The following is a 24,613-nucleotide window of genomic DNA, read 5'->3' as shown; positions in this document are numbered from 1 at the left end:
CAGAGCTACTGAGGCAGAACTGGAATTCCACCGTCTGCAATTACTGAACGACGGGGAGCAGGAAAGGTATTTGGGGTGGAAGAGAAAGTGGGAGAGGTGAAAGAGAGGGAGGTTGAAAAGGAGGGGTAAGGAGGTGTGAAATCATATCTGAACCCCAGGAGGAGGCCTTCGTCTGCCCGTAGACTCCTGACTCGTACTACTCTGTGTGTGTGTGTGTGTGTGTGTGTGTGTGTGTGTGTGTGTGTGTGTGTGTGTGTGTGTGTGTGTGTGTGTGTGTGTGTGTGTGTGCCTACGTGCGTGTGATGGTGGTGATGGTGTATGTGTGCCAAACAAAGCATGAACACAACGTTTTTATGCTCTTACTTTATTCTAAAAGAAACATACATGAGTATACTTCAAAAGAAATGATACTTGAAATAATAATAATGAATATTAGATGAAGAAAATGCATGGTAAATAAATGTAGGCAACAGAAAAACACGTTTGACCTGATTACATTGAGCAAACTGGCCGTTACTAAGTACAGTACCTGTACAGGAGACTGTGCTTTCAGCACCCGGAGTACAGAATAAGTTGCCGTAGTCAATAACAAAACACATCTTCCATCCACACTAAATCATATTGGCACTTAACTAAATTGAATGCATGTATAGTAATATCCTCAATCTGGGCTACTGTACATGTACTTCTTCCAAACCGTCTCACAACTTTTACAAAGCGTGCCATCGCTCTCCATCAGTTAGGGACGTTTAGGAATCTGTCTGTCTGCTGTTTTCTAAGTGGTGTACTAGCTACAGTACAGTACATATTCATGTTCAGAGATATAACTACATGCAACAGTTTGTCTGAATGGTACATTTCATGCAAGAGAAAAAGACGTCCACGGATATGTTTTACCATATGTCCATATAGGATGTGACACTGTGGGATCCGTGTATAACAGTCAAAAACATACACACAAACACACATGTTATAAGGCACTGCAGTAGGGAATATGTAGTAGAAAGGCTGGAGGTGGTGGTAGAAACATCTGGGCACTTCTGTATTCTATGTTCTATAAACACACCCTGAATGACTTCCTCTCCCAGAAACTAAAGACAGACTACAGACAGAAAGAATCATAGATTCAGTTTTACTGGCTTTCAATTATCCAAATAGCAGTTATTTGTCATGTGTGAGCACAAATAACACCTGTGCAGAATACCATTTAATATTGCTTGTGTACAAAACTGATTCTAAAATACATTGACAAACATTTAACACATGGGCATCTTTAAGAAAGATACAGTACTAGCTACCCATTAGGGTTGGTCTGCAGATGTATTCAGTGAATTCTGGATTTATTTTGTTTGCTTTCTGAAAGTGTCTTTTCTATTGAAAGTGTCTTGTCTGCTTATGTTTTCTATTGAGAGTGTCTTGTCTGCTTATGTTTTCTATTGAGAGTGTCTTGTCTGCTTCTATTTTCTTTGAGAGAGTGTCTTGTCTGTTTGTGTTAGACAGTGTCTTGCCTGTTGCCAAAAATCTAACACATCGTGGGGCCAAAGGAGTCGCCCAAACTATAAGTATTCCTCCTTTTTCTCTGGTGGGGAATGTTTAACATTTGGTCTGCAATTTAAAAGAAAAAACATGTTTCAGTAAATGTACATTTGAATACTCAGAGAACAAAACCAAAATGTACATTACTACCAACCCAGAAATCACAGGATATTAGTGAAGCAGAAATCAACATAACATAATGACACGACAAGTCTCACGTGTTCAGTTAAAGTCCAGTCAATAAAAGATAAAAGGATATCATGGACTTTCTAGTAAAGGGTTCACAGGTTGAAATACAGTGAAATACTGCCCCTCTAGTCATAAGGGGGGGGGGGGGGGGGGTCTAACCACCTAACCACACTTCTCCTTTAAGAGTCTATATTTACAAACAGGCTCAGGAAGTGGGAGAAGGGAAGAAGCAATCTCTTAAAGGGGTGGCGGACATTGTGTCGACCCTTAATATCAGACACTGATAAGGAGCAGACATTTAGGAATGGGGTATGAGGTTGGAGAGAGGGAGGGAGGGAGGGGGAGAAACAAATACTATAGTGGAGAGACAAAGGTCCAAATTTTGAATCTAGGAAGGAACAAGGAAAGGGGAGACAGTGAGTGGAACTCGGACAGTCCTGGGGGACAGGCAGGGGTTGGTCAGTCAGGGAAACTAGTCTCACTCAACAACTCTGCCCTGAATTAGGGAAGAGAAGAAGACAGGCAGAGAAGAACAGCATTAGACGAGAGGAGACGAGAGGAGAGAGAGAGACACACATCAAGACCTCACCGATTCACCGTTACAGGAAGCTCTCTGGTATTAGTGGGTGAATGAGTGCTTGATATTGCATGCTGAGTAAGGAAAAATTAGAAGAGATGCTAGCTATCCAGGCTGCCCTAGATGTGAAGAGGTGCATGCTAGTTAGGCTGCGCTAGCTCTGTGATTAGTTACTGAGTGAAGATGGTTGAAGTGTTTTTGAAAGAGAAAGGTTGTTGATCCTAAATTAAGGGTTAAGGATGGAGAAATTGGCGGATGCTGATGAGTCACAGCGCACAGATCATTTGTAATGTAATTTGTTCTATGGCATGGAATTGATCAGATATTATGTCCAAATGTGTTGGGTTTATGATGGCTGGTTTTGATTTGTTTTTATGTTTTATATTTTTATTCTTAATAAAAGCCAAGAAAGGGCCATGTTTTATAAACCATAAAGCAGGGTGTTAGACACGTAACCTTTCCAGGTTTCCGACTAGTTGCCGAACCTTTCTCTTACATTGAATAAAGAAACTGGTCGTGTTGAAACCAGAAACGTGTTCATCTGACAGCTAGCAACTCTTGGCTCATTGTTGACATATACCTATTCATTTGAGGTTTGGGAGTTGAGGTCTTTAATAGAAACGTTTCTGGAGAATATTGTTGATGGTGGTTCAGCACTTTATTGTTCATTTTGAAAACACTTAAACATATTTAAAATAATTGAAAATAAGAAAAAAGTAATGGCTAGTAAGTAAACTAGCTGTTTCAGATCAGTAAGACCTACTTTAGGTACACACAAAGTTACAAAAAACATAACAAATATTTATTTATTTTCTTTTGGCTTTTAGCTAGTTCAGTCACATTTGTAATTTGGTAATGACTCTTAGAGGACATCTGTTGTTGACAGGCTTGTAATGGTCAACCTCCCCCTTTCATTTAGCAGTGTAGGAGGTCCTTCAGGCCTATGTACCCTCATTCTGAGTACAATGGAACACTCCATACACAAGGACTTTACTAAGGAGAGGGGCCAGATGACCAGAAAACGGGGGGCATGGAACAGTTCTTTTAAAAGTTCAATGGTTCTGTTATCGGAAGCACATTTAACCAACCCTTTTGCCCAAATGAATTATGATCAAGAGCAATGAAGAGTCAGAGTTGTGGGTGGTGGATTCAAGCAGAGAAATGCGTGGGTTGAGTTGGGGTTCAGGAGGTCTAGATGGCCTGAGCAGAGGCTCAGTGAGTGACTGAAAGTACAATATTTAGCATAGAATAGAGTAGTATGAAATAGAATTTCAATGTCCATTAAAAATGTATGTTTTATTTAAGAGTGTTTGCCTATAGAGCACACAAGGAATAAAAGCATGAGTTTAACTGAATCTGACGGGTTTTATAACAGTCGGTTTTTATAAGAGGTCAGCCAGTCTCTGAGGTATAGAACACATGGATGATGGATATTGGGTAGACTTGCACGGATGTGTTAACAAATGGAACGTGATGTTAAGGCATGCAATGACCGGCGACTCTCTCTCGTTAAAACAACATTTATTTTAGCTCACATATTTGACCATTTTCTGTATATCTGATTCGAACTGATGACATCATAAAATGCTGCTTATCCAAACCGCATCAAAATAGCCCAGAGAAGATTTTCTGTTCAATTTGGAATGTCAGCCCTGTATGATGTCAACTATATTCGATTGGAATGTTAAAATGTGTTAGAAGACACAAAGCAACACACACATAGACACAGCTCCAACCAGCAAGTATAGGACATGCTAACCAAACCACGAAATTGTTTAATTTTTCTATGATCGTGTTTGTCCCACAATTTACCTTCAGGCATTCTGCCATAAAACAATTCCTATGTCTCCTCTACACAGTAATTACTTTTCCAATACTTGATTTAGTTACGTTTAATTACTTTTAAGCCACATGCCAGATTTGATAAACATAAAACGCTTTAAAAGGATAATTGAGCAAAATGACCATCCTCTCAACGACATGTATTGCAATAAAATGTACAAGTTTCAGCTCAAGAATATGTTCCATAGAATAAATGGCATTATGTAATGTCATTATAAAAGCCTCTGAATTCCTAAAACTTTCTAAAATCCAAAGGTGGAGACTGTGCTTGTGTGTGTGTGTGTGTGTGTGTGTGTGTGTGTGTGTGTGTGTGTGTGTGTGTGTGTGTGTGTGTGTGTGTGTGTGTGTGTGTGTGTGTGTGTGTGTGTGTGTGTGTGTGTGTGTGTGTAAGCTTTACACATCAGTTAAAGAGAAAGGGGGAGGAGCAAAGTGTGGCCTCTACTCTCTGTTTGGGTGGCTGCTGGGAGGGGGCAGGTTTACACGTACTCCCTGGCTGTGGATGGTTGTGATTGGCGGTAGTACTGCTGCCCTCGCCTCTCCTCATTGGAGCAGGAGCAGCACAGGAAGGATCCACCCAAAACCGTCAAGCTGGCCGCCGCCCATCCCACGAACAGGGCTGACCCAAACTCATACCTGCAGTGTAAATGGTCAAATCTGTCTTTAATATCATTTTTTACAGTACTATTAGACATGTTATCTATTACTCAGAGACAAACTGAGTGGTAGATACAGTGTGTGACCAGTGTGATAGGGTTACCTGGCATTGACCGGCGTGTTTGGGTTGAAGAAATGATAGGACACCTGAGTGGCGTACCAGGACACGGACACCAGCGTGCACAGACCTGCATAGAGAGGAAGAGAGAAAGAGAGAGGAGGGGGGAACAACATCACATTATGAATCTAAACAAGAACATACACACACGTGCACATGTACACACACACACACACACACACACACACACACACACACACACACACACACACACACACACACACACAGTGCAGCAGTAAAAGCACTCTGTGTAATGACTCTGAGGTTGTTATTCTTTCTGTCAGGCTCATGGTTGTCTCTGAGGTCATGGAGCTAATGTGTCCAAAAATCACCACTTCCTGTTTACAGCTGGGACCCTTATTACCCAGAAGACCGCTGGTGAGAGTTTCTGATCAGAGGAATGCAAGACATGAGCCCTGAAAGACTGGTTCCACTCAAACAGTAAAAGTGAGAGTAAGATAGTGAACACTTATAAATGATAGAGATAACAAGCTCTTAAGTACAACTCACTGTAGTGTCTGAACCTTTAACTTAGGGAGTGGTACTTCACCAGTATATATTTTCTAATAGCCGATTAATTTGTGGGTGTTGAGGTGGTTAAAAAAACAGCAAGCTACACAGTATAGTGGTCACATGACCAACATTACACAGTGTAAATCAGTGTTATCATGCAGGTGCCCACACCCTTGCTCCAGAGTTCTGTTTGTTTCTTTAATCACATGACAGTCACATGGTGGTCACCTGATAGTGGTCTCACCTGCGAGTAGAAAGAGGGCTCCTCCAGACACAGCGATGAGCCCCTTGGAGGCGGGGTTATTGTCGCCCACCTTAGTGCACTTCATCCCCACCACGCTCACTATCATTCCTATGAAGCCCAGCAGCACGGACACCACCATGAGAGCACGACACGTCTGGATGTGAACTGTGGATAGAGGGGGAGGGGTGAAAGAAGAGGATGAGAGAAGACAAAAGAATAGATGAAGGCAGAGAGATGGGAGAAGAGGTGAGAGGAGAAAATAAAAGAGGGGAAACATGAGGGGGGTATGAGGAGAGTGAGAGAGCAGGTAAAATATAGGGTGGAGTGGTAGCAGGGAGAGAAACAAGTTTGAGAGGGTCAAGGGAATGACAGAAAGAGGGGAAGAGAGAGGACAACAGAATGGGAATGTTAAGGCAGTGGTACTCGGCTTCAGATGGCAAGGAGATCAGACAGACTACAGGGTACAAACAGAATATCTACAAAGCCTGGTATATTTATGTACAAAATCTACATACAGCCTGGTATATATATACATACAGTGGGGAGAACAAGTATTTGATACACTGCCGATTTTGCACGTTTTCCTACTTACAAAGCATGTAGAGGTCTATAATTTTTTATCATAGGTGAACTTCAACTGTGAGAGACGGAATCTAAAACAAAATCCAGAAAATCATATTGTATGATTTTTAAGTAATTTGCATTTTAGAGAGAGAGAGAGAGAGAGAGAGAGAAAGAGAGAGAGAGAATATCTACACACAGCCTGGTATATATAGAATATCTACACAGCCTGGTATATTTATATAGAATGTCTACACACAGCCTGGTATATAGATATAGATATAGAATATCTACACAGCCCAGTATATTCATATAAAATATCTACACACAGCCTGGTATATATATATTATATATATCTACACACAGCCTGGTATATATGTACAGTTGAAGTCGGAAGTTTACATACACTTAGGTTGGAGTCATTAAAACTAGTTTTTCAACCAATCCCCAAATTTCTTGGAAAGAAACTATAGTTTTGGCAAGTCGGTTAGGACATCTACTTTGTGCGTGACACAAGTAATTTTTCCAACAATTGTTTACCGACAGATTATTTCACTTATAATTCACCGTATCCCAATTCCAGTGGGTTAGAAATGTACATACACTAAGTTGAATGTGCCTTTAAACAGCTTGGAAAATTCCAGAAAATGATGTCATGGCTTTAGAAGTTTCTGATAGGCTAATTGACATAATTTGAGTCAATTGGAAGTGTACCTGTGGATGTATTTCAAGGCCTACCTTCAAACTCAGTGCCGCTATGCTTGACATAATGAGAAAATCTAAAGAAATCAGCCAAGACCTCAGAAAAACAATTGTTGACCTCCACAAGTCTGGTTCATCCTTGGGATCAATTTCAAATGCCTGAAGGTACCACGTTCATCTGTACAAACAATGGTACGCAAGTATAAACACCATGGGACCATGCAGCCGTCATACCGCTCAGGAAGGAGACGCATTCTGTCTCCTAGAGATGAGCGTACTTTGGTGCGAAAAGTGCAAATCAATCCCAGAACAACAGCAAAGGACCTTGTGAAGATGCTGGAGGAAACAGGTACAAAAATATCTATAGCCACAGTAAAAGGAGTCCTATATCGACATAACCTGAATGGCCGCTTAGCAAGGAAGAAGCCACTGCTCCAAAACCGCCATTAAAAAGCCAGACTACGGTTTGCAACTGCACATGTGGACAAAGATCGTATTTTTTCTAGAAATGTCCTCTGGTCTGATGAAACAAAAATAAAACTGTTTGGCCCTAATGACCATTGTTATGTTTGGAGGAAAAAGGGGATGCTTGCAAGCCGAAGAACAACATCTCAAACGTGAAGCACGGGGGTGGCAGCATCATGTTGTGGGGGTGCTTTGCTGCGAGAGGGACTAGTGCACTTCCCAAAATAAATGGCATCATGAGTGAGGAAAATGATGTGGCTATATTGAAGCAACATCTCAAGACATCTGTCAGGAAGTTATAGTTATATATAAAATATCTACACAGCCTGGTATATATATATATATATACACAGCCTGGTATATACTTATAAAATACCTACACAGCCTGGTATATGTATTTAAAATATCTACACAGCCTGGTATATACATGTAAAATATCTACACAGCCTGGTATATAAAATATCTACACAGCCTGGTATACACATATAAAATATCTACACAGCCTGGTATATATATATATATATATATATATATATATATATATATATATATATATATATATATATATAATATCTACACATGTCCTGGTATATACATATGAAATATCTACACAGCCTGGTATATAAAATATCTACACAGCCTGGTATATATATATATATATATATATATATATATATATATATATATATATATATATATATATATATATATATATATATATATATATAATATCTACACACGTCCTGGTATATACATATGAAATATCTACACAGCCTGGTATATATATATATATATATATATATATATATATATATATATATATATATATATATATATATATATATATGTACACACGGCCTGGTATATACAGTGCCTTGCGAAAGTATTCGGCCCCCTTGAACTTTGCGACCTTTTGCCACATTTCAGGCTTCAAACATAAAGATATAAAACTGTATTTTTTTTGTGAAGAATCAACAACAAGTGGGACACAATCATGAAGTGGAACGACATTTATTGGATATTTCAAACTTTTTTAACAAATCAAAAACTGAAAAATTGGGCGTGCAAAATTATTCAGCCCCTTTACTTTCAGTGCAGCAAACTCTCTCCAGAAGTTCAGTGAGGATCTCTGAATGATCCAATGTTGACCTAAATGACTAATGATGATAAATACAATCCACCTGTGTGTAATCAAGTCTCCGTATAAATGCACCTGCACTGTGATAGTCTCAGAGGTCCGTTAAAAGCGCAGAGAGCATCATGAAGAACAAGGAACACACCAGGCAGGTCCGAGATACTGTTGTGAAGAAGTTTAAAGCCGGATTTGGATACAAAAAGATTTCCCAAGCTTTAAACATCCCAAGGAGCACTGTGCAAGCGATAATATTGAAATGGAAGGAGTATCAGACCACTGCAAATCTACCAAGACCTGGCCGTCCCTCTAAACTTTCAGCTCATACAAGGAGAAGACTGATCAGAGATGCAGCCAAGAGGCCCATGATCACTCTGGATGAACTGCAGAGATCTACAGCTGAGGTGGGAGACTCTGTCCATAGGAAAACAATCAGTCGTATATTGCACAAATCTGGCCTTTATGGAAGAGTGGCAAGAAGAAAGCCATTTCTTAAAGATATCCATAAAAAGTGTTGTTTAAAGTTTGCCACAAGCCACCTGGGAGACACACCAAACATGTGGAAGAAGGTGCTCTGGTCAGATGAAACCAAAATTGAACTTTTTGGCAACAATGCAAAACGTTATGTTTGGCGTAAAAGCAACACAGCTCATCACCCTGAACACACCATCGCCACTGTCAAACATGGTGGTGGCAGCATCATGGTTTGGGCCTGCTTTTCTTCAGCAGGGACAGGGAAGATGGTTAAAATTGATGGGAAGATGGATGGAGCCAAATACAGGACCATTCTGGAAGAAAACCTGATGGAGTCTGCAAAAGACCTGAGACTGGGACGGAGATTTGTCTTCCAACAAGACAATGATCCAAAACATAAAGCAAAATCTACAATGGAATGGTTCAATAATAAACATATCCAGGTGTTAGAATGGCCAAGTCAAAGTCCAGACCTGAATCCAATCGAGAATCTGTGGAAAGAACTGAAAACTGCTGTTCACAAATGCTCTCCATCCAACCTCACTGAGCTCGAGCTGTTTTGCAAGGAAGAATGGGAAAAAATGTCAGTCTCTCGATGTGCAAAACTGATAGAGACATACCCCAAGCGACTTACAGCTGTAATCGCAGCAAAAGGTGGAGCTACAAAGTATTAACTTAAGGGGGCTGAATAATTTTGCACGCCCAATTTTTCAGTTTTTGATTTGTTAAAAAAGTTTGAAATATCCAATAAATGTCGTTCCACTTCATGATTGTGTCCCACTTCTTTTTGATTCTTCACAAAAAAATACAGTTTTATATCTTTATGTTTGAAGCCTGAAATGTGGCAAAAGGTCGCAAAGTTCAAGGGGGCCGAATACTTTCGCAAGGCACTGTATATAGGTATACACATATTAAATGTCTAGATTTCTCATGGGTTAAATTGGGGCAGAACAGGAGTGGAACTGTCACGCTCTGAACTTAGAGAGACTTTTTATTTCTCTATTTGGTTAGGTCTGGGTGTGATTTGGGTGGGCATTCTAGTTTTCTGTTACTTTGTTGGCCGGGTAGGGTTCTCAATCAGAGGCAGCTGTCTATCGTTGTCTCTGATTGGGAGTCATACTTAGGCAGCCTGTTTTCCACCCTAGTTTGTGGGGTCTTGAGTTTTCACAGGAGCTGTCTAGCCCTGCAGAACGTTACGGTCGTATATATTTTGTTGGTGTTTCATTATTAAATTATCATGAACACTTTCCACGCTGCGCTTTGGTCTCACTCATTCAACGACGGACCTAACAGGAACAGAGATTTCTGTGCAAAACATCACTGGAAAAGCAACCAATCAAAACACAACCACCACATTGTAAACCAATATGAAATCAGAAGTCAACTTCTTAAGAAAACGTTTTAACACAAAACTGGAGACAAAAAAAGACATATTATCCTCCTCTCTTCGTTCTCCCTCACTCATACTATCTGCCTCTTTCTCTCTCATCTCCTTATTGTTTTCTCTGTCTTTCTCTCTATCCTTCTATCTCGCTCTCTCTCCCTCTCTTCTCTTTAAGAACTCATTTTGTTTCCCACTTCCATGGTACACAATGGAATAATAACATCAGTCTTAGACTTAACTGTCCCACTCAATCATTCAAAATCAAACCACAGGGGTTTCACCGCTCAGTTTTCCATGGATAACACACACATAACTCAGTGGGCGGGACATTTGACATATTTACTCATTCACACACGCACACACACAACTACATAAACATACGGACACATTCTGTGGGAGGAAACGACGTGCACACAGAAACATACATACTCATTTTCTGTCACACACACACACACACACACACACTGTAGGAGGGCCCGTGTTACATGTTTCACACAGTGGGATTAGTGTGGCTTTGTCACAAAGCGGGATTGTTTTCACAGGGCTGTCGCCACGGTGATCAGACACTGCGGCCTGCAACACACACTCACACAGCAGCCCTGACAACAGAGACTCCACTAACAGAATGTGAAAAAAAACACCAGTACAACACTAATACTGCGTTAATGCACTCACCAAGACCTTACAAACTGCAGACAAGACACCAAGTTCACAGCTCAATGTTAGATCAACACGAGCATTAACCATGAACACAGCAACACATATCTGCATCATACATTACACATTTCTACAGTGTTGCCAACAAATGAAACTACAACAATATATAAAGATTCATTTGCCACTAGTAGAGCCCTTTCAATCCCTGAACATCACCCCTAACAACACGCAAGACAACAGACTGTAAAACCACAGCTACTGCCAAGAACTGACAGTGCAAAACTAAAATTATTTACATTTGAGTCATTCAGCAGACACTCTTATCCAGAGCGACTTACAGTAAGTAGCAAGTGCGTATATTTTCATGCTTTCTTCGTAATGGTCCCCAATGGGAATTTGACTCACAACCCTGGTGTTGCAAGTGCCATGCTCTACCAACTGAGCTACACTGGATTGTAATCTCTCAGCAGATCAAATTACTATAGAATAGGATATGATAGAATAGAATAGAATAGAATAGGAGAACTACATAGTAAAATTGAATACTGACACTGACAGTGTGAGAAAATATATGTAAAATACAACTGAGAACAATAGCCTTTCCAACAAACTTAAGTCATAATTTACATTGATGGGAAAAGACTCTGAAAGGGCTAGTGATGGGCAGATGGCCTTTGAACTTAGATTTATGTGTGGCAGGATCTACTTCAAGGAGAATTTTTATGGTTTATGAGAGAAAGAGGTTTTATTTTCTCTTTCTCCATTCTCTCTTTCATCCAGTGTGTGGGGAGTTTGGGCTGGCTGTACAAGGCACCACTCTGATCAACGGACTAATAGAGGAGTCAAGGACGTGTGTGTGTTCCTCCCACTATACTCTACCCTGTGTCAATGCTGGTAGGCACAAGCTGTATGTGTGTGTGTGTGTGTGTGTGTGTGTGTGTGTGTGTGTGTGTGTGTGTGTGTGTGTGTGTGTGTGTGTGTGTGTGTGTGTGTGTGTGTGTGTGTGTGTGTGTGTGTGTGTGTGTGTGTGTGTGTGTGTGTGTGGATATGGACGATGGAAATTGTCCTTTGTGGGATGACGTGGGTCTTCATACGTAACAATGGTTTGCCCACTCCATTAAAACAGAAAAACATTCAAACAACTACCTTCATTCTATTAATGTAAATGTCAGTGTGACACAAGCTTTGTGGAATAGTATAGAATAAGCTTAGGGGCACTGATATATGGATGATGATTGTCATATTTGACATCTACAGCACAAAGGGCCATAGCAGCACTCCTGTCCAGTAGGAGGGGAACAAAACACAAACAGCTATAGACAGCTATAAATAGCTATAGACAGAGAGAGAGAGAGAGAGAGAGAGAGCGAACTACTGGAAAGAGACAGAGAGAGATACTGGATAGAGAGACAGCAAACTACTGTAGAGAGAGAGAGAGAGAGAGAGAGAGAGAGAGAGATGCTGGAGAGAGATAGAGACAACATTGCTTATATGCGTATTGTTATTGTTCAATGTATGGTTATTTTTACTGTTGTATGGTTATTTTTACTGTTGTCCCGTTGACCATTTTGATTCTTATTATTTTTGAATTGTAAATATCAAAAGTAAGCTTTGACAATATGTACATTGTTACGTCATGCCAATAAAGCAAATTGAATTGAATTGAAATTGAGAGACAGAGAGAGAGAGAGAGAGGGGTACAGGAGAGAGAGACAGCCAACTACTAGAGAGAGAGAGATACTGGATAGAGAGACAGCCAACTACTAGAGAGAGATACTGGATAAAGAGACAGCCAACTACTGGAGAGAGAGAGAGAGAGAGAGAGAGAGAGAGAGAGAGAGAGAGAGATACTGGATAGAGAGACAGACAACTACTGGAGAGAGAGAGAGATAGAGAGATACTGGGGAGAGAGAGAGAGAGAGAGATACTGGATAGAGAGACAGCTAACTACTGGAGAGAGAAAGAGAGACAGCGAACTACTGGAGAGAGAGAGAGAGATACTGGAGAGAGAGAGAGAGAGAGGGGGGGGGGGGGGAGAGAGAGAGAGAGAGAGAGAGCGATATACTGGAGAGAGAGAGAGAAAGAGAGAGAGAGGGGGATACTGGATAGAAAGACAGCAAACTACTGGAGTGAGAGAGAGAGAGAGAGAGAGAGAGAGAGAGCGAACTACTGGAGAGAGAGAGAGGGACAGCAAACTACTAGAGAGAGAGCGAGAGAGAGAGAGGGATACTGGATAGAAAGACAACAAACTACTGGAGTGAGTGAGTGAGTGAGTGAGTGAGAGAGAGAGAGAGAGAGAGAGAGAGAGAGAGAGAGAGAGAGAGAGAGAGAAAGGGAAAGAGAGAGAGAGAGAGAGAGAGAGAGAGGGAGGGAGGGTGGGTAGGAGAGGGAGATGAACAATGTGTGCACGTACATAGCTGCTACTATCTCTACTGATGACCTCACAATAGCCAGCAGGATAACAGGGGATGAGAGCATGGTGTGATGGGAGGGGGGACATCAGACCATCCATCATCTCATCAGTCTGTGTGGGCTGGTGGTAATATCCAGAACTGTATAGAGTTCAAATTATCCCTCCATGTTGACACCAAACATTCTTTGACAGTTCAAATGTTTACCTAGAAAATACTGTAAATATCGTTGATGTCAGTATAGATGTCATTGTGCCAATATGGAGTCTCCTGCCTAGGTTATTCTAAATCTCCGACCACACCATAGTCTGTGTATTCATTAGACTGTAGGAGAGAGTGCTCTACGACTTGGACAGTATTCAACACTAAGCTGTCAAGAAAAGAGAACCCTCTTTGATGTTCACCTCAAAAGGATACCCTGGTCCTGAAACCTGGCAAAACCAGTTGCACTCATCTAACAGTAGTACAGTAACTTAGCTGTACAGTGCTTCTTCCCCAGAGCCAGATAGAGAGAGTTTGGACATTATTCTGTCATCCCAAAAAGCATGATGTCACTGAGATGACATAACATGATTCCATGGCAGCCATTTTAGCATCTTCTGGAAAATGTTGACACATGAGTGATTGAACAGAAGCAGCAATATGGCATCCATCTCTGAAGTTGGCTACAATTTACCTACAGTTGAAGTCAGACGTTTACATACACACATTTTGCCACAACTTTGGAAGTATGCTTGGGGTCTGTTACGATCTACTAGGTGTGGTGGGTGGAATCAGGCGCAGAGAGCAGGGTTCAGTCGTTTTCCTCAGATTTATTCCCCAGCGCAACAAAAACAGTCACGCCAACACACAGGGCGTAAATACGTTGCTAGTCCAAAACAACAACAGGACTAAACAGTCCGGAGAATAAATACAATAATAAATCACACCAACAAAACACAGAGTAACAAAAACAAGCCCGCACAAATACCCAGCGGGCCTAGTGCCCTTAAATACCCTACAAACAAATCCTAATACAAAACAGGTGTACCCAATTAACCAATAACCCAAAACAAACGGAAAGGGAATCGATGGCAGCTAATAGGCCGGCGACGACGACCGCCGAGCACCGCCCGAACAGGAAGAGGCACCAACCTCGGCGAGGTTCGTGACAGTACCCCCCCCCTGACGCGCGGCTCCCGCAGCGCGCCGACCCCGGCCTCGAGGACGACCCGGAGGACGAGGCGCAGGGCGATCCGGGTGGAGGCGATGGAAATCCCTCAAGAGGGAGGGATCTAAAATGTCCCTCCCCGGTACCCAGCACCTCTCCTCCGGACCGTACCCCTCCCAGTCCACGAGGTACTGCAGGCCCCTCACCCGGCGTCTCGAGTCCAGAATAGCTCGTACTGTGTACGCCGGGGACCCCTCGATGTCCAGAGGGGGTGGAGGGACCTCCGGTACCTCACTGTCTTGTAGGGGACCAGCTACCACCGGCCTGAGGAGAGACACATGAAACGAGGGGTTAATACGATAATAAGAGGGAAGTTGCAATCTATAACACACCTCGTTTATCCTCCTCAGGACTTTAAATGGCCCCACACACTGCGGCCCCAGCTTCCGGCAGGGCAGGCGGAGGGACAGGTTTCGGGTCGAGAGCCAGACCCTGTCCCCTGGTGCGAACACCGGGGCCTCACTGCGGTGGCGGTCAGCGTCTCTCTTCTGCCGTTCACTGGCCTGCCTGAGAGAATCCTGGACTGCCCGCCAGGTCTCTCTAGAGCGCTGTACCCACTCCTCCACCGCAGGAGCCTCGGTCTGACTCTGATGCCACGGAGCCAGGACCGGCTGGTAACCCAGTACACATTCGAATGGCGACATATTCGTGGACGAATGCCGAAGAGAATTCTGGGCTAACTCTGCCCATGGGACGTACCTTGCCCATTCTCCTGGCCGGTCCTGGCAATACGACCTCAGAAACCTGCCCACTTCCTGGTTTACTCTCTCCACCTGCCCATTACTTTCGGGGTGATAACCAGAGGTAAGGCTGACCGAGATCCCCAGACGCTCCATAAACGCCTTCCAAACCCGAGATGTGAACTGGGGACCCCGATCGGAGACGATATCCTCTGGGACCCCATAGTGCCGGAAGACGTGGGTAAAAAGAGCCTCTGCAGTCTGTAGGGCCGTAGGGAGACCAGGCAATGGGAGGAGACGGCAGGACTTAGAGAACCGATCCACAACGACCAAAACGGTAGTGTTCCCCTGAGATGGGGGAAGATCAGTAAGGAAATCTACCGAGAGATGGGACCATGGCCGTTGTGGAATCGGGAGGGGCTGTAACTTCCCTCTAGGAAGGTGCCTAGGAGCCTTACTCTGGGCGCATACCGAACAGGAAGAGACATAGAGCCTCACGTCCCTAGCTAAGGTGGGCCACCAGTATTTCCCTCTAAGACCCCGCACTGTCCTATCGATCCCCGGATGACCCGCAGACGGTAGTGTGTGAGCCCACCGAATCAACTTATCACGAACACCAAGCGGTACGTAACTTCTGCCAGTCGGACACTGTGCAGGCGCAGGTTCAACCCTCAACGCCCGCTCGATGTCCGCGTCCACCTCCCATACCACTGGGGCCACCAGCCGAGAAGCAGGAAGGATGGGAGTGGGTTCGATAGACCGGTCCTCAGTGTCATAGAGACGGGACAGCGCGTCGGCCTTAGTGTTGAGGGAACCTGGTCTGTAAGAGATCGTAAATCTAAAACGTGTAAAGAACATGGCCCACCTAGCCTGGCGCGGATTCAGTCTCCTCGCTGCACGAATATACTCCAGATTACGGTGATCAGTCCAGATGAGAAAAGGGTGTTTAGCCCCCTCTAGCCAGTGTCTCCACACCTTCAGGGCCTTTACCATAGCTAGTAACTCCCGGTCCCCCACATCATAGTTCCGCTCTGCCGGACCCAGCTTCTTAGAAAAGAAAGCGCAGGGACGGAGCTTCGGTGGCGTACCCGAGCGCTGAGACAGCACGGCTCCAACCCCAGCCTCGGACGCATCCACCTCCACTATGAATGCTAACGAAGGGTCCGGATGCGCCAACACGGGAGCCCCAGTGAACAGTGCCTTCAACTGGTTGAAGGCTCCATCAGCCTCTGCTGACCACCGCAAACGCACCGGCCCTCCCTTCAGCAGTGAGGTAATGGGCGCCGCTACTTGGCCAAAACCCCGGATAAACCTCCGGTAGTAATTGGCAAACCCTAAAAACCGCTGCACCTCCTTTACCGTGGTCGGAGTCGGCCAATTACGCACGGCATTAACGCGGTCACACTCCATCATCATCCCCGAGCTGGAAATGCGATAACCCAGGAAGGAAACGGCTGGTTTGGAAAACACACATTTTTCAGCCTTGACGTATAGGTCATGCTCCAGCAGTCGCCCAAGAACCTTGCGCACCAGGGAAACATGCGCGGCGCGTGTTGCAGAATAAATCAAGATGTCATCAATATAGACTACCACACCCTGCCCGTGCAAGTCCCTGAGAATCTCATCTACAAAGGATTGAAAGACGGCTGGAGCATTTTTCAACCCATACGGCATGACGAGGTACTCATAGTGGCCTGATGTGGTACTAAACGCTGTTTTCCACTCGTCTCCTCCCCGAATACGCACCAGATTATACGCGCTCCTGAGGTCCAGTTTTGTGAAGAAACGCGCTCCGTGGAATGATTCCACCGCCGTAGCGATGAGAGGTAGCGGATAACTAAAACCCACTGTGATCGAATTGAGACCTCGATAATCAATGCACGGACGCAGACCTCCCTCCTTTTTCCTCACAAAAAAGAAACTCGAGGAGACGGGTGACATGGAGGGCCGAATGTACCCCTGTCTCAGAGCTTCCGTGACATATGTTTCCATAGCCAGCGTCTCCTCCTGTGACAGTGGGTACACATGACTCCGGGGAAGTGCAGCGTTCTCCAGGAGGTTTATCACGCAATCCCACCGTCGATGGGGTGGTAATTTGGTCGCTTTCCTCTTACTAAAAGCGATAGCCAAATCGGCATATTCTGGGGGAATGCGCACGGTGGAAACCTGGTCTGGACTCTCCACCGTCGTGGCACCGATGGAAACTCCTAAACACCTCTCTGAACACTCGTCTGACCACCCCTTAAGAGCCCCCTGTTTCCAGGAAATAAGGGGATTGTGAATAGCCAGCCAGGGAACCCCCAACACCACCGGAAACCCAGGTGAATCAATAAGGTAGAAACTGATCCTCTCCCTATGATTCCCCTGCGTTACCATGTCCAGCGGAATCGTGGCCTCCCTGACCAGCCCTGACCCTAGCGGTCGGCTATCTAAGGAGTGCACGGGGACAGGTGGGTCTATCTGCACTAACGGAATACCCAATTTACGGGCGAGTCCACGATCCATAAAGCTCACAGCTGCGCCTGAATCGACTAGCGCCTTATGCTGAAGAGAGGGGAAAAATGCAGGGAAAAAAATTAACAAAAACATGTGACCAACAGGGAGCTCTGGGTGAGTTTGGTGCTTACTCACCTGGGGTGGCCGAGGAGCGCTCTGCCGACCATCTCGACTCCCAGAGGGACTCCTCCAACACCGGTCCGAAGTGTGTCCTCTCCGTCCACAATAGGAGCAGGAGGAGCCCCCTCTGATCCCCCTAGATGCAGCTCCTCCCAACTCCATCGGAGTGGGAGTGGGAGAGCTGGACGGTGGAATTAACAGGACCCCTTCTGAACGCCCGCGGGCAGCTAGCAGGTTGTCCAATCGAATAGACATGTCTATTAGTTCATCCAGGGAGAGAGTTGTGTCCCTGCAAGCCAGCTCCCGGCGGACGTCCTCCCGGAGACTACACCGGTAATGGTCCATCAGGGCCCTGTCATTCCACCCAGCACCAGCAGCTAGGGTCCTAAACTCCAACGCGAAGTCCTGCGCGCTCCTCGTCTCCTGTCTGAGGTGGAACAGTCGCTCACCCGCCGCTTTACCCTCTGGTGGATGATCGAACACTGCTCGGAAACGGCGAGTGAACTCCAGGTAGTTGTCCCGAGCTGAGTCTGGACTGTTCCAGACTGCGTTAGCCCAGTCCAGGGCCCTGCCCGTTAAACAGGAGACGAGGAGGCTCACACTCTCCTCACCCGAGGGAGCCGGACGCACGGTAGCCAGGTAGAGCTCCAGCTGGAGCAAAAATCCCTGGCACCCAGCAGCCGCTCCATCGTACTCCCTCGGGGGGGAGAGACGTAGTGCGCCGGACCCAGAGGACGATGTAGGTGGAGTAGGTGGTGTCGGGAGTGGGGGAGCTGGGGTAGATGTCGGGAGACCACTCCGCTCCCATCGTTCCATCCTCTCCATCATCTGGTCCATCGCGGTACCAATCCGATGGAGGACAGCTGTATGGTGATGAACGCGCTCCTCCATAGTGGGGAGAGGAGTGGTCGCTGCTCCTGCTGACTCCATTTCAGGTGGGTGCGGGCTTCTGTTACGATCTACTAGGTGTGGTGGGTGGAATCAGGCGCAGAGAGCAGGGTTCAGTCGTTTTCCTCAGATTTATTCCCCAGCGCAACAAAAACAGTCACGCCAACACACAGGGCGTAAATACGTTGCTAGTCCAAAACAACAACAGGACTAAACAGTCCGGAGAATAAATACAATAATAAATCACACCAACAAAACACAGAGTAACAAAAACAAGCCCGCACAAATACCCAGCGGGCCTAGTGCCCTTAAATACCCTACAAACAAATCCTAATACAAAACAGGTGTACCCAATTAACCAATAACCCAAAACAAACGGAAAGGGAATCGATGGCAGCTAATAGGCCGGCGACGACGACCGCCGAGCACCGCCCGAACAGGAAGAGGCACCAACCTCGGCGAGGTTCGTGACAGGGTCATTGTCCATTTGGAAGACCCATTTGCGACCAAGCTTTAACTTCCTGACTGATGTCTTGAGATTTGCTTCAATATATCCACATAATTTTCCTACCTCATGATGCCATCTATTTTGTGAAGTGCACCAGTCCCTCCTGCAGCAAAGCAACCCCACAACATGATGCTACCACCCCCGTGCTTCACGGTTGGGATGGTGTTCTTCAGCTTGTTCGCCTCCGGCTTTTTCCTCATGGTCATTAGGGCCAAACGGTTTTATTTTTGTTTCATCAGACCAGAGGACATTTTTCCAAAAAGTACGATCTTTGTCTCCATGTGCAGTTGCAAACCATAGTCTGGCTTTTTAATGGCGGTGTTGGAGCAGTGGCTTCTTCCTTGCTGAGCGACCTTTCAGGTTATGTCGATTTAGGACTCATTTTATTGTGGATATAGATACTTTTGTACCTGTTTCCTCCAGCACCTTCACAATGTATTTTTACTGTTGTTCTGGGATTGATTTGCACTTTTCGCACCAACGTACTCTCATTTCTAGGAGACAGAACGCGTCTCCTTCATGAGCGGTATGACGGCTACGTGGTCCCATTGTGTTTATACTTGCATACTTTTGTTTGTACCGATGAATGTGGTACCTTCAGGTGTTTGGAAATTGCTCCCAAGGATGAACCAGACTTGTGGATGTCTTTTCTGAGGTCTTGGCTGATTTCTTCTGATTTTCCCATGATGTCAAGCAAAGAGGCACTGAGTTTGAAGGTAAGCCTTGAAATACATCCATAGGTACACCTCCAATTGACTCTTATTATGTCATTTAGCCTATCAAAAACTTCTAAAGCCGTGACATAATTTTCTGGAATTTTCCAAGCTGTTTAAAGGCACAGTCAACTTAGTGTATGTAAACTCCTGACCCACTGGAATTGTGATACAGTGAATTATAAGTGAAATAATCTGTCTGTAAACAATTGTTGGGAAAAAGACTTGTGTTGTGCACAAAGTAGATGTCCTAACCGACTTGCCAAAACTATAGTTTGTTAACAAGAAATTTGTGGAGTGGTTGAAAAACGAGTTTTAATGACTCTAACCTAAGTGTATATAAACTTCCGACTTCAACTGTATATTGTTTAATGACCCTGTTGTGTCCTGTATAGCACCAGTGCTTGTGTGGTATTGTACACTGCCTAGTGCAGTACAGAGGTTTCATTCACTGCAGAGCCCAGAGAACTGAGAGCTTCGATGGTTTGTGACCAATACCAGGCAGTATCTGCCTCTGAGACTCTGAGACAGCAACAAGTAGAAGAACTGTTCATTCAGCACCACTGTTCAGACTAAAGTGAAACAAAGCAGGATAAGACGGTGTAAAAAACCTCAAGATACTTCTGGAATTGTTCTATCTGTACAAGGAGTAGTATCCTGATTTATATCCTTCTAGTGTGCAGATCTTGACATAAGTCTCTCCGAACAGTTTCTTCCAGCTTCGATATGTTTACATTGTCACAGGTTTTGAAAATGAATTGCCTTTTTAAGGGCAATTAATCAGAATCTGAAAAAAGTCCATCAGTTTCCACTGCAGTGCTTTGGTACACTCTACCACTGCAACAACACAGTCTGGTGAACAATTAGACCTCATCACATGTTCCTCATGCTGTGTAGTGAAGGAGAAGGGTTCATTTAGCACAATATGAAAAGCACCTGCAGGAACTGCCTAACACACACACACACACACACACACACACACACACACACACACACACACCATTACACATGCTTGAGCACACACACACTTTGTATCCAAGACCAGTACTGAGTCTGAAATACCATAACAGGAAGAGATGTTGGTAAGACCATGAGTTCACTCAACAGTGGAAAAGAGTGAGTACGTGCCAAATGGTTCAGTTCAGTGATTTAATCTCTTAGCCTGGTTCCTCTCTACCCGGCACAGCCAGAAGAGGACTGGCCACCCCTCATAGCCTGGTTCCTCTCTACCCGGCACAGCCAGAAGAGGACTGGCCACCCCTCATAGCCTGGTTCCTCTCTACCCGGCACAGCCAGAAGAGGACTGGCCACCCCTCATAGCCTGGTTCCTCTCTACCCGGCACAGCCAGAAGAGGACTGGCCACCCCTCATAGCCTGGTTCCTCTCTACCCGGCACAGCCAGAAGAGGACTGGTCGCCCCTCATAGCCTGGTTCCTCTCTACCCGGCACAGCCAGAAGAGGACTGGCCAGTCCTCATAGCCTGGTTCCTCTCTAGGTTTCTTCCTAGGTTCTGGCCTTTCTAGGGAGTTTTTCCTAGCCGCAGTGCTTTTACACCTGCATTGCTTGCTGTTTTGGGTTTTATGCTGGGTTTCTGTACAGCACTTTGTGACATCAGCTGGTGTAAGAAGGGCTTAAAAAATTAATTTGATTGATTGAAATTTGATTTGTTACCTGACCTACACTCAACAACATGCCTTGCTTGACCAGACAGCAACAAGTAGCAGAAGCCATGTTAGTATTGCATGGGGTAAACTTTTCAAAAGTTGGTACCAAAGTGTGTTATGCTGTTTGCTCTCACTCGCTCGTTTTCCACTCACACAAACACACACACACAGGGTGTGTTAGGGCCGGACAGGAACAATGCGTGTGTGTGGGGAAGACAGAGCACATTCTGAGAATATCTCTGATGTTTGGCTCAACACTGGGCTTTTCTTCTCCAAACAACCACTATTCATCACAGGGACAATACTCTGTTTTTATTACTCCGATGAGCAAAGGAGACCAAGCTCGAGCTCACCACTCGCAGAAAATGTTTTGATATAATGAATTGCACAGCGGCCAAACGTTAGCCTGATTTGTTGTTTTGGGGCGGTGTGGGTCACAGGGAGTAACATGCGTATCCGTGTCTCTTAATAAAACTAAAACAAAAACAGAAAACTCCAAAGGGTGTCGACCATTCTGATTTACAGAGAAATTATTTGACCAAGTCCTCCCCCTGTAGCTTTTCATTACCCTAATGGGGTAATCAGTGGAGAGAAAAGACGGGTGAATTTATGTCATCTGCCTGCCATTAATTATGAGTCAGTAGGTCTATGCTAAACAGATTGGAGATGCCAGGAACCTCATATTCAGGGCTAATTTATGCCTGAACCCCACATTCCTCTCTCCCTCTCTCTCTCCCACTCTCTCTTTCTTTCTCTCTCCCTCTCTCTCTCTCTCTCTTTCTCTCCCTCTACCTCTTTCTCTCTTTCTCACCCCTCCCTCCCACCCTCCCTACCTCCCTCCCTCCCTCCCTCTCCTAATTAAACATGCCAACAGCAGCACTTTTTATCTAATAGATTTATGCCTGACTTTAATGTGTTCCAGACAGTTGGATTAGTTAGATTGTTTTATGAACTCTTTATGCATTCAGTTGCTGAATCATACAAATAGGCAAATTGATCATTTGATCATGATGTTTCTTCAAACACTTCCTCTATAAATCAACCCAGTTAATTGCCCGTGTTGGGAATCGGGTAAACAGATCTGTTATGAGTGAATAAGGCATCTCATAATGACCAACTCCAGATACACAACTGTCCATAACATGATCTCTCTCTCTCTATATATATATATATATATATATATATATATATATAGAGAGAGAGAGAGAGAGAGAGAGAGAGAGAGAGAGTGGATTTGTTCAAGATGCAATGCTGGGGCAGGGAAAGAGAGAGAGAAATATAGAAAGACAGATAATGACAGGTCACAAGTGTAGGAGTGATCGTTATGATGTCCTACTCACCGTCCAGTGACAGCATGGAGTCAAACACCTTGCACTGCACCTGTCCTGTACTCTGGGAGGCACAGCTCATCCACAGGCCCTCATAGAGCCCCACCGCCGTGATGATGGCGTCGCCCGCGTACGAAGACTGCTTCCACTGGGGCAGAGCCGTGGTGGAGATGATGCCTATCCAACCACCCAATGCCAGGAAGTAACCCAGTAACTGGAATCCTGAGTTTGCCATCCTGTCTTTATGTCTATCTGTTATAGACTGTCTCTAGCTTTGTTTTTCTCTCTTACTCTCTGGTTACTTCTTGTTCTTTCTTTCTAAATGTATAGCTTTCTTTCCTTTTTATTTATCTGTCCTCTTTCTGTCCTCCTTTTCTTTGGCTACTATTTTGTCCTCTTCAGAACACCTGAAGCAGTCTCGCTTCCACACACAGGTAATACTGTTGGCAGAGTGAAACACAGAACTCCCCCAAACTGTTTCTCAGAGCTCCCGTTGTCTATCAGAGCCACAGAACCAAAAGTCAAACACCCCTTTACAGACAATCCAGATTTCAGCACTAACCCAGGCACTCTCTCAGTGGTCTCTTTCGTTTCTCTTTCTTCCTCTGGTCTCCTTTCTGGTCACTGTCCGCTCTCTCTGAGCATCTCCTTCTCTCTGCTCTCTCTCACACATCTGGCGTTCTCCTCTCTCTCTTTCGCACTCTCTATCTCTGTCTCGCTCTCTCTCTCTCTCTCACTCTCTCTCTCTGTTTATTTCTCTTTCTCCTGTTGGAAGTGTGTATGTCCGGGTCTTGAGGTTGACCAGACTGCTCTTTCCTGGTTGTCTGGGGTGATCAGGTCGTCAGGCTCGGTCACTACGCTCACTAGGCTTCCTCAGATACGGCATGGTTTCACCCTGACTTTCTATCTCTCTCTTTCTTTCATCAACACTCTTTCCATCTGCTCCGCACTTCGAGGGCTGAACAAGGGTTTAGAGAAAAAAAATAGAAAAAGTTTATGTACACAGAAATCCCCTAACAGGCTGGGCACAGAGGGGTCAAGAGCTGAGCTCTGATTGGCCCTTCAGTGTTCTAGGAACGCCCAATGGGAAGGGAAGAGGATAGGGGGCAGGATGGGGGTAAGGGGGGTTTAAGGAAAGCGAGCGAGCACGGGAGAGAGAGAGAGAGAGTGTGAGATAGAGAGAGAGAGCGAGAGAGAGAGAGAGAGAGAGAGAGAGAGAGAGAGAGAGAGAGAGAGAGAGAGAGATTATACTGAGTGGAGTTCAGAGGTAAAGCAAAACCACACAACACAAAACTCTCTTTCCAAGCAAGAAGACCTCCCATAGCAGTCAAACCCAAAGCATCACAACTTTTACCAATGCCTGTAGACTTTCTATGTTCTCAACTTCCATTACACAATATAATTTATATTAAGGAAAGTCTATAATGATATGTTTATTTTTTACATGTTTTTACCTTTATTTAACTAGGCATGTTAGTTAAGAACAAATTCTTCTTTTCAATGACGGCCTAGGAACAGTTGTTCAGGGGCAGAACGACAGATTTTTA

At 44.7% G+C, this 24,613-nt stretch overlaps 1 protein-coding gene across 2 annotated transcripts; it reads right to left on the bottom strand.

Annotated features, from left to right (window-relative positions):
* Positions 1-348: 348 nt before the first annotated feature.
* On the bottom strand, positions 349-24,058 carry cldn19 (claudin 19). 2 transcript variants are annotated; one of them, XM_036950438.1, is made up of 5 exons: positions 23,079-24,058; positions 5,674-5,838; positions 4,902-4,986; positions 4,631-4,777; positions 349-2,221 (listed from the first exon to the last, which is right to left on the bottom strand). In XM_036950438.1, the coding sequence occupies exons 1-5, from the start codon at positions 23,299-23,301 to the stop codon at positions 2,185-2,187; spliced, it is 657 nt and encodes a 218-aa protein (XP_036806333.1). In that variant the 5' UTR covers positions 23,302-24,058; the 3' UTR covers positions 349-2,184. The 2 variants fall into 2 exon arrangements, with proteins under 2 accessions (XP_036806333.1, XP_036806332.1); XM_036950437.1 differs by having other exon boundaries at positions 349-1,605.
* Between the last annotated feature and the right edge of the window lie 555 nt (positions 24,059-24,613).

The sequence above is a fragment of the Oncorhynchus mykiss genome, chromosome 17, assembly GCF_013265735.2.
Source record: "Oncorhynchus mykiss isolate Arlee chromosome 17, USDA_OmykA_1.1, whole genome shotgun sequence".
In the NCBI taxonomy this organism is placed as follows: Eukaryota; Metazoa; Chordata; class Actinopteri; order Salmoniformes; family Salmonidae; genus Oncorhynchus; species Oncorhynchus mykiss.
This window is presented reverse-complemented; position numbering and strand designations above follow the sequence as displayed.

What these genes read in the sequence shown, in the direction of transcription:
- cldn19 (XM_036950437.1), bottom strand. Translation starts at nt 23,301, where the DNA reads ATGGCAAACTCAGGATTCCAGTTACTGGGTTACTTCCTGGCATTGGGT. An exon ending in CTCCATGCTGTCACTGGACG is followed by an intron (nt 5,839 to 23,078) that starts GTGAGTAGGACA and finishes CTCTATCCACAG; the next exon opens with TTCACATCCAGACGTGTCGT. An exon ending in AGCCCTCTTTCTACTCGCAG is followed by an intron (nt 4,987 to 5,673) that starts GTGAGACCACTA and finishes CTCTCTATGCAG; the next exon opens with GTCTGTGCACGCTGGTGTCC.